Source organism: Pongo abelii, chromosome 2, assembly GCF_028885655.2.
Source record: "Pongo abelii isolate AG06213 chromosome 2, NHGRI_mPonAbe1-v2.0_pri, whole genome shotgun sequence".
Classification (NCBI taxonomy): domain Eukaryota; kingdom Metazoa; phylum Chordata; class Mammalia; order Primates; family Hominidae; genus Pongo; species Pongo abelii.
Genome location: NC_085928.1, coordinates 195,638,203 through 195,654,664, shown reverse-complemented (window position 1 = coordinate 195,654,664; position 16,462 = coordinate 195,638,203). Strand labels below are relative to the sequence as shown.

At 48.9% G+C, this 16,462-nt stretch overlaps 1 protein-coding gene across 8 annotated transcripts in view; it reads left to right on the top strand.

Annotated features, from left to right (window-relative positions):
- Positions 1-10,840, top strand: part of IGF2BP2 (insulin like growth factor 2 mRNA binding protein 2) — a 177,812-nt gene extending 166,972 nt beyond the window's left edge. For 7 of the 8 annotated variants that reach the window (XM_024244035.3, XM_063721557.1, XM_063721556.1 and 4 more), the window contains 4 exons: positions 2,373-2,447; positions 5,045-5,176; positions 7,437-7,550; positions 8,958-10,840. In XM_024244035.3, the coding sequence (XP_024099803.2) occupies positions 2,373-2,447; positions 5,045-5,176; positions 7,437-7,550; positions 8,958-9,050 (414 nt within the window). In that variant the 3' untranslated portion in view covers positions 9,051-10,840. 8 annotated transcript variants of the gene reach the window in all.
- Positions 10,841-16,462: the final 5,622 nt, after the last annotated feature.

Below are 16,462 nucleotides of genomic sequence, written 5' to 3'. Positions count from 1 at the left end.
GTGGACAGTGATGGCAGAACTGATTTGGTCAGTGTGAATCATGAATCAGCCATTCGCCTTTCTCGGTTTGGGTGGTGGTAGGAGCTGGGAACCACACAGCCATGATCTGCTCTCTCTTACTTACTCAGAGATAAGGACCAGGTTTAATGCCAGTTATGGATCTCAAAGTAGAGTCAAGGGATCCTGCCAGAAGTCTCAATGGCCAGGCTCTGTGTGGTCTGCCAGAGGGTGTCAGACCCCTGGACGCACTCAGATCTGTGTTTTTTGGCCAAGGCCCTGCCAAGAAATGGCTGCCCACAGCAAAGGAAGTCCCCCAGGAAGCTCAGCTGTTGGTCACTTGAGTCTCACATTTATCCTCATCCACCAAGGAGTCACGGCCAGAGAACTCTTTGCAGATGCCATGAAGGGGTCCCTCCTTCCAGAGCGGGACAGGGTCTGCGCATGTGTTGGCTGTGCACTTACAATAAAGCAGGGGCAGCCACCCTGGATCCTGAGGCCCATGGATGGAAGCTGGCTTATAGCACACGCTGAGAGGAAACAAAATTGAACCTTCTGGAGGTGGAGGTCTTCCTGGAGGATCCCGAGTGACACAGTGGTCCAGAGGTGATCCATGCACAAATGCAACACTGAGGGTAAATCCCATTTCACTAAACAGATCTTTCTTGAGACCTAGTCTCAGGAATGGTGCCTCCCTTGAATCCCTACTTCGGTTTTGCCTTAGAACATGATGTCCCTGTCATTGACCACGTTTCTTGTTTCGTATTTGCTCTTAGCTTAGAACTGCACCTGTGGCCAACCTGGGGCAGGTGTGTGGGACCTTATGAGATGTGTGTGTTCTGACCTCAGTCTTGGCTCATCCTTACGATCCTAAATGCCTGATGTGCACTCATTTTACTTTTTTTTTTTTTTTTTTTTTTTTTAAGACGGAGTCTCACTCTGTCGCCCAGGCTGGAGTGCAGTGGTTTGATCTCGGCTCATTGCAGCCTCCACCTCCTGGGTTCAAGTGATTCTCCTGCCTCAGCCTCCCAAGTAGCTGGGACTACAGGCACGCGCCACCACACCTGGCTAATTTTTGTGTTTTTAGTAGAGACGGGGTTTCACCATGTTGGCCAGGCTGGTCTCAAACTCCTGACCCCAGGTGATCTGTCCATCTCGGCCTCCCAAAGTGCTGGGATTACAGGTGTGAGCCACTGCACGCCTGGCCTCATTTTACTTTTAGTGACATTTAATTTTGCTACAGTGTGTTAATAAGTTTTAATTTTGTATTTATTTTTAGCTGAAGTTTTTTTTAATAAAGCAGGGCATGCAGAAACAAATATGTAACAAGGATCTCTCTAACAAAAATGCCTGCTCAGCCCAGGGTTTGAGTCGTGTTACAAGAGAACCTGAACTCACAGAAACTGAGAGAAGGAGGCTGGGCGCAGTGGCTCACACCTGTAATCTCAGCACTTTGGAAGGCCAAGGTGGGCGGATCACTTGAGGTCACTTGAGCTCTTCTTTGGAGGACTTTGAGACCAGCCTGGCCAACAGGGTGAAACCCCATCTCTACTAAAAATGCAAAAATTAGCTAGGTGTGGTGGCAGATACCTGTAGTCCTAGCTACTTGGGAGCTGTGGCAGGAGACTCACTTGAACCCAGGAGGTAGAGGTTGTAGTGAGCTGAGATCGCGCCACTGCCCTCCAGCCTGGGTGAGAAAGTGAGAGGAGATTTGGAGCTTGCTGGGCCCAGCCCCCATGTTTCACAGATGAGGGAATGGAGGCACAGCGAGGGGAGGAATTTGCAGAGCCAGGACTAGAACCGATGTACCTCCATTTCTCCTCTGCTGCTGTTTTACTCATGACCCATTTGCCGTGGAGGAAGCGGTCTTGACCACACATACTCTAACTCAATTGTCACTTGCAGCTGACTACCCCTGTGAGCTGAGAATTAGAACCAGAGATAGCTTTGCTGCAAGCTCAACTCCAATTTAACACCTTGGTGGACCTGCCCTTCCCTCCCTTTGGGCCCTAGGTGGGTTGGCAGAGCCTACACATCCCTCTTCCTAGAGCTTTTGACTCCCTGGTTATTTCCTAAAACCTGGCTCAGTGAGAGGAGGCCCGTCACAGCTGGTGCTCAGGACAGGGACAGGCAGTAACTACTGGCCTGTGTCTGACTGTCCCTGGGTGGCCAAAACCCCAAATTTGATACTGGGCATTACAGTCATGACTTCCTAAGACCAGAGTGGAGGCAGCATGGCATCAGACAGAGCCAGGGGTAACGGCAGAAGCAAGACCCGGAACCTCCTGCTGGTATGCTTGCCGTCCACTTAGACAAGAAAGAGGGGCTGGGGAATGCAGCTGAGCATCAGCGTTTTCCTCTCCTGTGAACCACAGATCGCCCCTGCGGAAGGCCCAGACGTCAGCGAAAGGATGGTCATCATCACCGGGCCACCGGAAGCCCAGTTCAAGGTTAGTGCCAAGGGACACCTCAGCCCTGCAGGCTCTGGGCACAGAGCAGCCACCTCAGAGGCACGTTCAAGGCTCTTCTTTGGAGGCCCAGCCTCCATTTCCCTCCCTGCTGCTGCCCACCGGGCTCAGGCTCACCCTGTCATCCCTGGCTGTTCCTTCTGCACGTTTGCCCTCTGCTGGGAAGCCCTCTTTCCCTTCCCTCCCATGGAAAAGTAGATCATCTGTTGGTGCCCAGTTCGAGTGGCCCCTCCTCTGGCACCTCTGATCCCTTAGTGCTGGTTTTGAGGATGGATGTCTCCGGCTCATTTAGTCATTTCTACCCTTCAAGCTATGGAGGACTAACACAGGTGTAAGGGGAAGTAGCATGGTTTGTTGGAAGGTTCTTTGGTGAGGTGTGTTTTGCTTTGTTTTGTTTTTGCCTTTTTTTCTTCCCTAGGAAAATTATAACTTGAGCTTTCTAAAAGTGAGAAACACATATTTATTTATTTATAAAAGTACAATCCTTATCATTAAAAATATTTGAAATTCAGCTGAGAAGAGGAAAGTCACACATGTGGAACCGCTCAAAAGCAATAGCCTCAGCCAGGGGCAGCAGGTGGTAGCATGCTCCTATAGTTCCACCTACTCGGTAGGCAGAGGCAGGAGGATCCCTTGAGCCCAGGAGTTTGAGAACAGGCTGGGCAATATAGCAAGACCTCATCTCTAACGAAAAGAAAAAGATAACAAAAAACAGTAACCCTTCAACTCAGTATTGGACAACATATGGAATATCCATTTAACGGAATATTATTCAGCCACAGAAAGGAATGAAGTACTGATGCAGGGTGCAACGTGGCTGACCATCACACGTTGGTCACGTTGGTTGACTTCTTTTAAAAGAAGTCAGACACCAAAAGCCCCATATAGGCCAGGTGTGGAGGCTCATTCCTGTAATCCCAACACTTTAGGAGGCCAAGGCAGGAGGGCTGCTTGAGCCCAGGAGTTTGAGACCAGCCTGGGCAACACAGTGAGACCCCCATCTCTACAAAAAACATTTTAAAGTAGCTGGGTGTGGTAGCATGTACCTGTAGTCCCAGCTACTTGGGAGGGAGGCTGAGGCAGGAGGATCACTTGAACCCAGAAGCTCAAGGCTGCAGTGAGCTGTGATCATGCCACTGCACTCTAGCCTGGGTGACAGAGCAAGACTTTCTCAAAATAAATAAAGGCCACGTGTGAAATGATTTCGTTCATATGAAATGTCCAGAAGAGGCCAGTCCATAGAGACAGAACGTAGATTGGCAGTTGCCAGAGAATAGGAGGAGTTGGAACTGACTGCCAATAGGTATGAGGTTTTTATCTGGGGGAATAGTGTGGAAATGTTCTGAATAGATAATGGTGATGATTGCACAACATACCACTGAAATGGATACTTTTTTTTTTTTTTTTTTTAGTTTTTATTTTTTTGAGACGGAGTCTCCCTCTGTCACCCAGGCTGGAGTGCAATGGTGCGATCTCGGCTCACTGCAACCTCCATCTCTCGGGATCAAGTGATTGTCGTGCCTCAGCCTCCCGAGTAGCTGGAATTACAGGCGCATGCCCCCACACCTGGCTAATTTTTGTATTTTTAGTAGAGATGGGTTTTCACCATGATGACCAGGCTGGTCTTGAACTCCTGGCCTCAAGCAATCTGTCTACCTCAGCCTCCCAAAGTGCTGGGATTAGAGGTGTGAGCCACCACGCCTGGACTGAAGTGTTTACTTCAAAATGGTGACTTTCAGATTATGTAAGTTATATCTCAATATTTTAAGTAAAGAAAAAAAAAGAACATTATAAGCTGTGGTTCTTTTTCACTAAAAAAAAAAAAAAAAAAGAAAAATAGGTTCTTGGCTCCTCTGCCTTTGGAGTTAGACATCAAAAAGAAAGACCATGTTGAGTGTAGTGGCTCACACCGGTAATCCCAGCATTCTGGGAGGCCAAGGTGGGAGGATCACTTGAGGCCATGAGTTCAAGACCAACCTGGGCAACATGGTGAGACCCCATCTCTAAAAAAAAAAAAAAAAAAACATGAGCTATGATCATGCCACTGCACTCCAACCTGGGCACAGAGCAAGACCCTGTTCTCCATTAAAAATTTTTTTAATTAAAAAAGCAACATCAGGCTCCTCAAATCCCATCACCACCACCATCACCTCCATCCTTTACTGACCAGGGGTATGACCCTGTGGAGATGGGAGTTAAGAATCCCCTGAACAAATTTAGTCAATCAAGCGAACATTTATAGGTGATAATATGGAAGTAAGACATGGAGTTCCATCCCCTCACCCATCCCCTTAGCCCTGACACACAGAACGCTTCCTAGAGGCGGCAGTCTTGTGCAAACCACCAAAACATGAATGCGTGTGCACATTTTTCAAAGTGCAGCCATCGGACGTGGCGGGAGCAGCGCCCCCCAGGTCTGTGAGAGAGCGGAGGCTGGGGCGCGCAGCTTCCTGTGTGTCCCAGGGAGTGTGGGAATGGGACTGACCCGTTGTCTGGACTCTCCAGTGCCCTTCGCAGCACTGATGAAGTGGCCAGCTGTTGGCTGCCTGAGAGTCATTAGTCATGTCTTGCTCTCTCAGGCCCAGGGACGGATCTTTGGGAAACTGAAAGAGGAAAACTTCTTTAACCCCAAAGAAGAAGTGAAGCTGGAAGCGCATATCAGAGTGCCCTCTTCCACAGCTGGCCGGGTGATTGGCAAAGGTGGCAAGACCGTAAGTGTGCTCTGGGCTCGCTTCATCACCTGGGTCAGATTCCCCGCTCTGGCCTTGCCTGAGTTCCCTCAGTCTCCCCTTGGCGCCTTCTGTCCCAATGTACAGTCAGGGTCTTTGGCAGACAAACTAAGGCTCTCCTGGCATCTGAACCCTTTGAGGCATGAGGATCCCAAGGACAAAAATGTCATCGGTTTCACTCCACAACTTAGGGCCCCCAATCCATGGTGCTATAAGCCCAGCACCAAAAACACCACGTTCCTGTGCCCAGTAATACGCATCTTGGCTCCATGATAAATGAAGGCCTCCACTCCCTGAAAACAGAGAGGCTGTCTTCGGCCTCCTTTATACCCACACGTAGCAGCCATTAAAATCGGAAAGCGGGGAGTCCCACTGAGAGAGATGCTAACCCGCTTGGCAGACCACCACCTTCCCTGGATTTCACTCAGGCCTGTGCCCTGCACTCTCTTCTGACTCTCAGCCCTCCTGGCAGATGCCTCCAGTCCCTAATTCTCCCTCCGCAGGCTCCATCTTCTGGCTGTCCCCCAAACGTGGCTATAGGGGAGCTAGTTTAGCAGTAGGAGGGTGGGCCAGGAGACTGGTTTTTGAAAGATCGTCTACATTTTCTACCGGAAGGTGGCAGGAACAAATGCAGTGTAGTTTGAAAAGTGCCAGAACGTTAACTCTGAAGCTTGTTGGAATGAGCAGGTGGTCTGTAGACCCAGGTATGTTCTGGAATGTGACTTACTGACCTGGGTGGGGAGATGACCACTGAGAAGTTCCAGTAGAGCCTAGTGCAGGCTGGCTGGCAAAGTAGCAGTGTTGGATGGCAGTAACTTGGTGGGGGGTGGGGGGGCCTCTTGAGTCCTGAGTGTGTATGTGTATATATGTATATGTGTGTTATTTGCTGTTTTTGTAAAGCTTTTTTTTTTTGAGACAGAGTTTCACTCTTGTCACCCAGGCTGGAGTGCAGTGGCGCCATCTCTGCTCACTGCAACCTCCACCTCCCTGGTTCAAGTGATTCTCCTGCCTCGGCCTCTTGAGTAGCTGGGACTGCAGGCACCCGCCACCACGCCCAGCTAATTTTTTAATATTTTTAGTATAGACGGGGTTTCACCATTTTGGTCAGGTCAGGCTGGTCTCGAACTCCCAACCTCAGGTGACCCGCCCGCCTCGGCCTCGGCCTCCCAAAGTGCTGGGATTATAGGCATGAGCCACCACACCCAGCTGTAAAGCTCTTTACATAGAAACTCTTAAACGGAATTCAAAACCAAGTTCTAGATATAATGAGTCAGCTTTATACGAAAGAACGAAGCGGTGTGGAATCAGATGATCCCCTGTCTCCAGAGTGCAGTTGGTGCTCCAGGGCACACACTGCGCTTTAGGCAGAGCTGGAATGTAGGAGGCAAAAGAAAGCAGATGGATCAGCAGGGAGCAGAATCCTGAGCCCCTGGGTGTCCTGTTTGGCTATTTCAGAACTAGTCACTGAATTCTCTGCATCCTCCAGACTTTCAGGTTTCCCCTAAATCACATGCTGAACCCGCCTGTGAGCTCAGCATCAGGCCAGAGGGCCAGAGGATGGGGTCTGAGCCCTCAGGTAGCGTGCAGTCCTGTTGGGAAGCAGGCCCAGCGAGGCAGCGGGGAGGAGAAACAATGCAGGCAGTGGCTGGAGACACGAGGAGCTCAGCATGGGCTGGAGGCTTCTTGGAGGTGGGCCTGGGGCGGGATCCCCTGGCTGGGAGAGAGGACAACAATCCAAGGGTAGGAACAGCATGAGCAAGACTTGGCGGCAGGAGTGAAAACGAGGAGGAGGGAACAGCAGGGCTGATTCTCAGGGAAAGTTAACCAAGAGGAGGTTTGGGCTCGTGGTCAGCACCCAGGAGAGCATGTCCAGGAGGAATGATCTTACAGGGTAGGGGTGGGGAGTGGGGGGGTTATGGGAAAGCCTGGGGTCTCTGTGGGCATGTGCAGGCCTGCATTGATGGGAACTCCAGAATAAGAGAACTTCGCCTCAGAAGCAGCCCCAGGAGTCCGTGGCTGGACTCCCTCTCCCTGTCATTGAGCCTGTCAGGGCCCAACCAACATGGCCCCATGTACCCAGGGGCAGAGGAGCCCCCGGGGTGTCCTCGATAAAAGGAAAGGAGAGCAGAGTCCAGCCCCGCTCCTTCCACTGCTCCACCTCTTGGCCACTCACTCCGTCCTGAGCCCACCACGTTGACAGGGAGGGAACCTATCCAACCCATTGCCGTTTCTCCCTTCACAGGTAAATGAACTGCAGAACTTAACCAGTGCAGAAGTCATCGTGCCTCGTGACCAAACGCCAGATGAAAATGAGGAAGTGATCGTCAGAATTATCGGGCACTTCTTTGCTAGCCAGGTACTATGCTGTGAGGGCCCCGTCTCTCCTGCAAGTCTCTTTTCAATTCTCTGCTAAGCTACTGGTGGCCTGTCAGGTGGCCACAGGCCCTGAGCACCAATCCCCGCCAAGATGGAACCTCTCCCTGGTTCTTCCTGGCTCTTTAGGGATGGCCCCCGGGGCAGGGGACGTTGTTTCACACTTCTCTCCACTGTCATCCCCGAGGTATGTATGCTAGGAGCTTGGGGAAGAGTGGAGAGTTAAGCGCTTAAGCAAAGCCACGCAGGTTCCAAGCCCCCTGCAGTGCTTAAGGGCATGGCCTCAGCTTCCCTCACCCTCTATCCTCAGGCCTCAGTCCCAGCCTCCCCACTGGGAGCCAGGCAAGCCCACCCTCTGGATTCCTCCCTGAAAGCCTGAGCACTCACTCTGAAAGGCTACATGCTCACGGCATTTCTCTCTCCTCCTCCTCTTCCGTCTCACCACAAGCCACCCTATCAAAATACTGCACCTCCACACAGCTGCTTCTCTTTCACTGGGAAAGGCCAGCACCTGGCCTCTTTCTCTTTGATGCTTTTGTAAATTGAGTTTTGGGGAGAGCGTTCCTGGTCTTTGTCCTAAACCAGTGAAGACAAACAGTGTACTTGGTGTAAGCAGACACTGAAGGTTTGTCTAAGCTGTCAGCCTGCTCTCCCAACACCTGTGCCTGTGCCAAGAGACCTGATGGTCCAGGAAAGGGCACTTGCCACACTGGATCCCCTGCCACCCACACACACACCCCCCACCCAGTGCCCTTTGAAATTCTCACTTGGGTCTTCTGCAGTCAGAGTCCCTGGCCACGCCCCTGTCTGCTGTCTCCCAGCTCACCTCCTCAGTGCCCTGGGAATGTGTCTGAACAGCCGGTTCCTACAGGAGTTCAGTCTGCAGGGAGCTGCTTGCAGGGACAATGCTGGGCTGGGTGAGAGGACAGGTGGGGGTTCATGTGTGTGCTCCAGCTATTCAGGGTACAGCATCTGGGCTCAGTTTCTCCCTCCCTCCCCTGTCCATCACACTCATGCCCTCCTAGCCGCTGTAGAACGGAGGCAGGAGCAGCACGGGAGCCCAAGTGTAGCTTGGGCTATACGGTTGCACGGCCCCCTGTTGCTGGCGCCCTGCTTCTGCTTCCTGGCCTGTCCGTCCAGCAGTGAACTGGAAGCTGTCGGAGTCCCATCCCCTTACCCTGGACCTTGGGGTGGGAGTGGAGGGGGGACCTCTGCCACTTACTTCCAGGCAGAAAAGGGCCCAGAGTAAAGTGCGGGGGTGGGTAGATGATGCTTGTCTGAGCATTCCACCCTTCGTCCCCAAGCCCCAGAGCCTCCCCTGCCGTTTGTCCTCAGAACTGGGTTCCTTTTCTCCCCTGTCCCGTCCTCTCCCTTCTCTCCCTTGCTGCAGACTGCACAGCGCAAGATCAGGGAAATTGTACAACAGGTGAAGCAGCAGGAGCAGAAATACCCTCAGGGAGTTGCCTCACAGCGCAGCAAGTGAGGCTCCCACAGGCACCAGCAAAACAATGGATGAATGTAGCCCTTCCAACACCTGACAGAATGAGACCAAACGCAGCCAGCCAGATCGGGAGCAAACCAAAGACCATCTGAGGAATGAGAAGTCTGCGGAGGCGGCCAGGGACTCTGCGGAGGCCCTGAGAACCCCAGGGGCCGAGGAGGGGTGGGGAAGGTCAGCCAGGTTTGCCAGAACCACCGAGCCCCGCCTCCCCGCCCCCCAGGGCTTCTGCAGGCTTCAGCCATCCACTTCACCATCCACTCGGATCTCTCCTTAACTCCCACGACGCTATCCCTTTTAGTTGAATTAACATAGGTGAACGTGTTCAAAGCCAAGCAAAATGCACACCCTTTTTTTGTGGCAAATCGTCTCTGTACATGTGTGTACATATTAGAAGGGGAAGATGTTAAGATATGTGGCCTGTGGGTTACACAGGGTGCCTGCAGCGGTAATATATTTTAGAAATAATATATCAAATAACTCAACTAACTCCAATTTTTAATCAATTATTAATTTTTTTTTCTTTTTAAAGAGAAAGCAGGCTTTTCTAGACTTTAAAGAATAAAGTCTTTCTTTGGGAGGTCTCACGGTGTAGAGAGGAGCTTTGAGGCCATCCACACAAAATTCACCCAGAGGGAAATCTCGTCGGAAGGACACTCACAGCAGTTCTGGATCACCTGTGTATGTCAACAGAAGGGATACCGTCTCCTTGAAGAGGAAACTCTGTCACTCCTCATGCCTGTCTAGCTCATACACCCATTTCTCTTTGCTTCACAGGTTTTAAACTGGTTTTTTGCATACTGCTATATAATTCTCTGTCTCTCTCTGTTTATCTCTCCCCTCCCTCCCCTCCCCTTCTTCTCCATCTCCATTCCTTTGAATTTCCTCATCCCTCCATCTCAATCCCATATCTACGCACCCCCCCACCCCAGGCAAAGCAGTGCTCTGAGTATCACATCACACAAAAGGAACAAAAGCGAAACACACAAACCAGCCTCAACTTACACTTGGTTACTCAAAAGAACAAGAGTCAATGGTACTTGTCCTAGCGTTTTGGAAGAGGAAAACAGGAACCCATCAAACCAACCAACCAAACAAAGAAAAAATTCCACAATGAAAGAATGTATTTTGTCTTTTTGCATTTTGGTGTATAAGCCATCAATATTCAGCAAAATGATTTCTTTCTTTAAAAAAAAAAAATGTGGAGGAAAGTAGAAATTTACCAAGGTTGTTGGCCCAGGGCGTTAAATTTACAGATTTTTTTAACGAGAAAAACACACAGAAAAAGCTACCTCAGGTGTTTTTTACCTCAGCACCTTGCTCTTGTGTTTCCCTTAGAGATTTTGTAAAACTGATAGTTGGAGCATTTTTTTATTTTTTTAATAAAAATGAGTTGGAAAAAAAATAAGATATCAACTGCCAGCCTGGAGAAGGTGACAGTCCAAGTGTGCAACAGCTGTTCTGAATTGTCTTCCGCTAGCCAAGAACCTATATGGCCTTCTTTTGGACAAACCTTGAAAATGTTTATTTAAAAAAAAAAAAAGATGACAAAGAAAAACAGAGAGAGATAATATTGGAGATGTCCTGAATTTTAATAGGGTACGCGCCATTAGGGCTTTTTGCGCTAAAGGATGAACATGTACTGGTTTATGTGGACAAGCCATTATACCACCAGACTGCAATGCCAGTTTCCTCTACTGCAAACAGTGTTCTGTGACAAAAAAAAAAAAAAAAAAAAAAAAAAGAAAAAACAGAAATATATCCAGCTAACAAGATCCTGGTGTCTTGGTGTTTTATTTTACTAAGCATTGCCTCATCCCAGGTGTCAGCTGAGTCCTAGCTCTGAGGGACCTGGGCAGACAGGCGGTAGATGTGACCAGGATCCACACAGCTACTCTGAGAAAGCCGGTTTTGCCCACGAAAGTCTTTGGGAGAAGCTAAGCTAGATCGGTGGTCAAAGTGTAGTCCCCAGACCAGCAGCATCAGCTATCACCTGGGAACTTGTTAGAAATGTAGATTCTTGGGGTCCACCTTGAATCAGAAATCCTGGGGGTGAGGCCCAGCAACCTTTTCAGCAAGGCCTCTGGGTGATTGCTGTGCGCACTGAAGTTTCAGAACCTCGGAGCTAGAGGGATGGATTGACTGCATGTCAAGCTAGAGAAGCCCAGTCTATCCTTAAGGAACTGCAAGCCTGGCCAGGCAAAGCTGCTTTTTAAGTGGAGGAAAGGGGGAGGATAATATGCCCGGCAGTTCCGGGAAGAGGCACTGCACGCCTCCACGGGAAGCTCACTATCAAGTGCAGGCATACCTCAGGGACGTCGCAGGTTCAGTTCCAGACCACCACAGTAAAGCGAACTTCGCAATAAAATGAGTCATACACATGTTTTAGTGTCTCACTGCATATGAGTTATGTTTACACTGTATTAAGTGTGCAATAGCATTATGTCTAAAACTGTACTTTTTTTTTTTTTTTTTTTTTGGTGACAGAGTCTCGCTCTGTTGCCCAGGCTGGAGTGCCGTGGTGCAATCTTGGCTCACTGCAACCTCTGCCTCCCAGGTTCAAGCAATTCTCCTGCCTCAGCACCCTGAGTAGTTGGGACTACAGGCATGTGCCACCACACCTGGCCAATTTTTTGTGTTTTTACTAGAGATGGGGCTTCACCGTGTTAGCCAGGACGGTCTCAATCTCCTGACCCCGTGATCTGCTTGCCTCGGCCTCCGAAAGTGCTGGGATTACAGGCGTGAGCCACTGTGCCCGGCCCAACAGTGTACATATCTTAATTAAAAATACTTGATTGCTAAAAAATGCTAAGGATCATCTGAGCCTTAGGCAAGTCGTACTTTTGGCTAGTGAAGAGTTTTGCCTCAATGTTGATGGCTGCTGACTGATGAGGGTGGTGGTTGCTGAAGGTATGGGTGGCTGTGACGGTTTTTTCAAATAAGATGATAATGAAGTTTGGGGCATCAATTGACTCTTCCTTTTACAAGATATTTCTCCGTAGCATGCGATGCTGTTTGATGTAGTACTTTATCCACAGAACTTCTCCCAAAATTGGAGTCAGTTCTCTCAAACCCTGCTGCTGCTTCATCAACTAAGTTTATGTAATAATCTAAATCCTTTGTTGTCCTTTCAACAATGTTCACAGCATCTTCACTAGGAGTAGATTCCATCTCAAGAAACCACTTTCTTTGCTCATCCTTAAGAAGCAACTCTGCCCATCTGTTCAAGTTTGATCATGAGATTGTACAATTCGGTCACATCTTCAGCCTCCACTTCTAGTTCTCTTGCTGTTTCCACCACATCTGCAGTTACTTCCTCCACTGAAGTCTTGAACCCTCAATATCATCCATGAGGGTTGGAATCAACTTCTTCCAAGCTCCTGTTAACGTTGATATTTTTACTTCCTTCCATGAATCACAAATGTTCTTAATGACACCGAGAATGGTGAATCCTTTCCAGCTTTTCAGTTTACTTTGCCCAGATCCATCAGAAGAATCATTATCTATGGCAGCTATAGCCTTATGAAATTTAATTTATTTTTATTTTTATTTTTGAGACGGAGTCTCGTTCTGTCACCCAGGCTGGAGTGTAGTGGCTTGATCTCTACTCACTGCAGCCTCCACTCCTAGGTTCAAGCAATTCTCCTGCCTCAGCCTCCCAAGTAGCTGGGATTACAGGCACCTGCCACCACGCCCAGCTACTTTTTTTGTATTTTTACACCATGTTGGCCAGGCTGGTTTTGAACTCCTGACCTCAAGTGATCCTCCTGCCTTGGCCTCCCAAAGTGCTAGGATTACAGGCATGAGCCACCATGCCTGGCCAATGTTTTAAAAAATTTATATCTTAAAAAGATTTGAGGCTGGGTGCAGTGGCTCACGCCTGTAATCCCAATACTTTGGGAGGCTGAGGCAGGCAGATCACCTGAGGTCAGGAGTTTGAGACCAGCCTGGGCAACATGGTGAAACCCTGTCTCCACTAAAAATACAAAAATTAGCCAGGCGTGGTGGTGCACGCTTGTAATCCCAGCTGCTTGGGAGGCTGAGGCAGGAGAATTGCTTGGATCTGGGAGGTGGAGGTTGCAGTGAGCCGAAATTGTGCCAGCGCACTCCAGCCTGGGCAACAAAGAGATTCTGTCTCAAAAAAAAAAAAAAGATTTGAAGGTTGAAATTATTCCTTGATACATGGGCTACAGAATGGATGTTGTTAGCAGACATGAAAACATTCATCTCCTTGTACAGCTCTTGGGTGACCAGGTGCGTTGTCAGCAGTAATAATTTGAATCTCAATAGGGGGCTTAAAATATTCAGTAAACTATGCTGTAAACAGATGTGCTGCCACTCAGGCTTTGTTGTTCTATTTCTAGGACACAAGCAGAGTAGATTTAGCCTCATTCTTAGGGGTCCTAGGATTTTTAGAATGGTAAATGAGCATTGCCTTCAGCAAAGTTACCAGTTGTATTAGCCCCTAAGAGTCAGCCTTCCTTTGAAGCTCTGAAGCCAAACATTGACTTTTCCGCTTTAGCTATAAAAGTCCTAGATGACGTCTTCTTATAGAAGGCTGTTTGGTCAACATTGAACATCTGTTGTTTGGTGTAGCCAACCTTCATCAAGGATCTTAGATCTTTCAGATAACTTGCCGCAGTTTCTCCAACAGCTCCTGCTGCTTCACCTTGCACTTCTGTATTACAGACACAGCTTCTGTCCTTAAACCTCATGAACCAACCATTGCTAGCTTCCAATTTTTCTTCTGCAGCTTCCTCACCTCTCAGCCTTTATAAAGTCGAAGAGAGTTAGGGCCTTGCTCTGGACTAGGCTTTGGTCTAAAGGAATCTTGTAATTGGTTTTATTTTTTATCCAGATCACTCAAATTTTCTCCCTATCAGCAGTAAAGGTGTTTGACTTTCTAACTGTTCCTGTGTTCCCTGGAGTAGCACTTTTAATTTCCATCAAGAACTTTTCCTTTGTGTTCACTTGGCTGTTTGGCACAGAAGGCCCAGCTTTCAGCTTGTAACTATCAACATGCTTTCCTCACTAAGCTTAATCATTTTTCTTGCTTTCGGTTTAAAACAAAAGATGTGTAACCCTTCCTTTCACTTGAACACTTAGAAGCCATTACAAGGTTATTAAGTGGCCTGTTTCAATATTGTTTCTTAGAGAATAGGAAGGCCGGAGGAAAGGGAAAGAGATGGGGAATGGCAGGTCAATGAAGCAGTCAGAACACACACAACCTTTATAGATTGTTTGCCACGTGGGCATGGTTTGTGGTGCCGAATTACAAAAGTGATATCAGAGATCACTGATCACAGATCACCGTAATAGATAATATCATAACGAAAAAGTTTGAAATAAATATTGCAAGAATTACCAAAATGTGACACAGAGATACAAAGTGAGCACACTGTTGGAAACATACCAATAGACTTGCTTGACCCAAGGTTGTCACAAATGTGCAATTTGTAAAAAACGCAGTATCTTCAAGTGCAATAAAGCAAAGTTCAGTAAACAGGGTATGCCTGTGTTCTGGGAAGTCAGAAGGGCAGGATCAGCCTTGGACTGAGGAGTGGGTGCTGGACCTGGCACTGCCACCAACGTGCTGTGCAAAGGTTGGACAAGAAAAAAGCCGTGCTCCATTTATAAGCTTATGTTCATAGACTTGGGGAGCCTACGAGAGATGGCTGCCAAGCGTCCAAGCGATCTTAGGAATAAAGAGTTAACACTGACTGCCAGAGGTAGCCAGTTAGGCTTTTTGGGATGACAGTTCATAGCACAGCGGGGGCAGTTGATGGTGAACTGATGGGATTCCAGAGCAGCCACATTCCCCCTGTACCATGTAAAATGTGTTCCTCACTGATGTCCTCACTCATTTTCTCATTTCCAATTTCAGTGATGCTGACTTGACTTTTGAAGTTTTACGGCACAGAGCTGTCCAGCTGTCCCCCCTACTGTTACTCTCACTGCTGTGGTTGGCATGAATATGGACAAGGGACAGCCTGGCCCTTCGTGTGGCCAGTAGAAGCCCCTGTACCTGTGGCTCCAGCTTCACCCTCCCTCATTTAGGACTCAAGCCCACTGCCCTCACAAAGGTAGAAACAAGCCATAGGTGCCAGCCAGCCCAAGAGAAGCCGGGGGATTCTTGGCAACCACCGTCATTACTGAAAGCTGATCCCTAATTGAGGTATCCATGGCAAATGAGCAAGAACACATTTTTTGTGAGACAGTGTCTCTCTGTTGCCCAGGCTGGAGTGCAGTGGTGCGATCTTGGCTCACTGCAGCCTCCGTTTCCCCGGTTCAAGTGATTCTCCTGCCTCAGCTTCCCGAGTAGCTGGGATTACAGGCACATGCCACCGTGCCTGGCTAATTTTTTTTTTTTTTTTTTTTTTTAGACAGAGTCTTGCTCTGTCACCCAGGCTGGAGTGCAGTGGCACAATCTCGGCTCACTGCAACCTCTGCCTCCCAGGTTCAAGCAATTCTCCTGCCTCAGCCTCCTGAGTAGCTGGGATTACAGGCGCCTGCCACCACGCCCAGCTAATTTTTGTATTTTTAGTAGAGACGGGGTTTCACCATGTTGGTCAGGCTGGTCTCGAACCCCTGACCTCGTGATCCACCCGCCTTGGCCTCCCAAAGTGCTGGGATTACAGGCGTGAGCCACCGCGCCCGGCTAATTTTTGTATTTTTAGTAGAAACAGGGTTTCACCATGTTGGCCAGGCTGGTCTCCAACTCGTGATCTCAGGTTATCCACCTGACTCAGTCTCCCAAAGTGCTGGGATTACAGGCGTGAGCTACCGCACCTGGTAGGACAGCACTTTTTTTTTTTTTTTTTTGAGTGGAGTTTTGCTCTTTTTGCCCTGGCTGGAGTGCAGTGGTGCGATCTGGGTTCACTGCAACCCCTGCCTCCCGGGTTGAAGTGATTCTCCTGCTTCAGACTCCCGAGTAGCTGGGATTACAGGCATGTGCCACCACGCCCAGCTAATTTTGTATTTTTAGTAGAGACGGGGTTCCACCATGTTGGCCAAACTGGTCTCAAACTCCTGACCTCAGGTGATCCACCCGCCTCGACCTCCCAAGGTAGTGGGATTGCAGGCATGAGCCACTGCGCCCGGCCTAGAACAGCAGATCTTTGAAGGAAGGGCTTTAAGTACAGGCCCAAGAACTTGGTGATGACACTCAGGATGAGACATCTGGGAGGGGGAGAAGTGACACAGGAACCTCCAAAAGTGGACCCCCTTTGACTCCACCTATCAGATTTCATTGCTTGGCCTGTATTACAGGTGGCAGAATTCCAGGTTTAGCTTCTAAAGTGCCCATTTCCAAACTATTTGTCTATGCATATGTGCAAGAAAGAAGAGAAAAGGGTGCTGACATGATGTCTGACTTGCCCTGGTACAAAGCACCCATA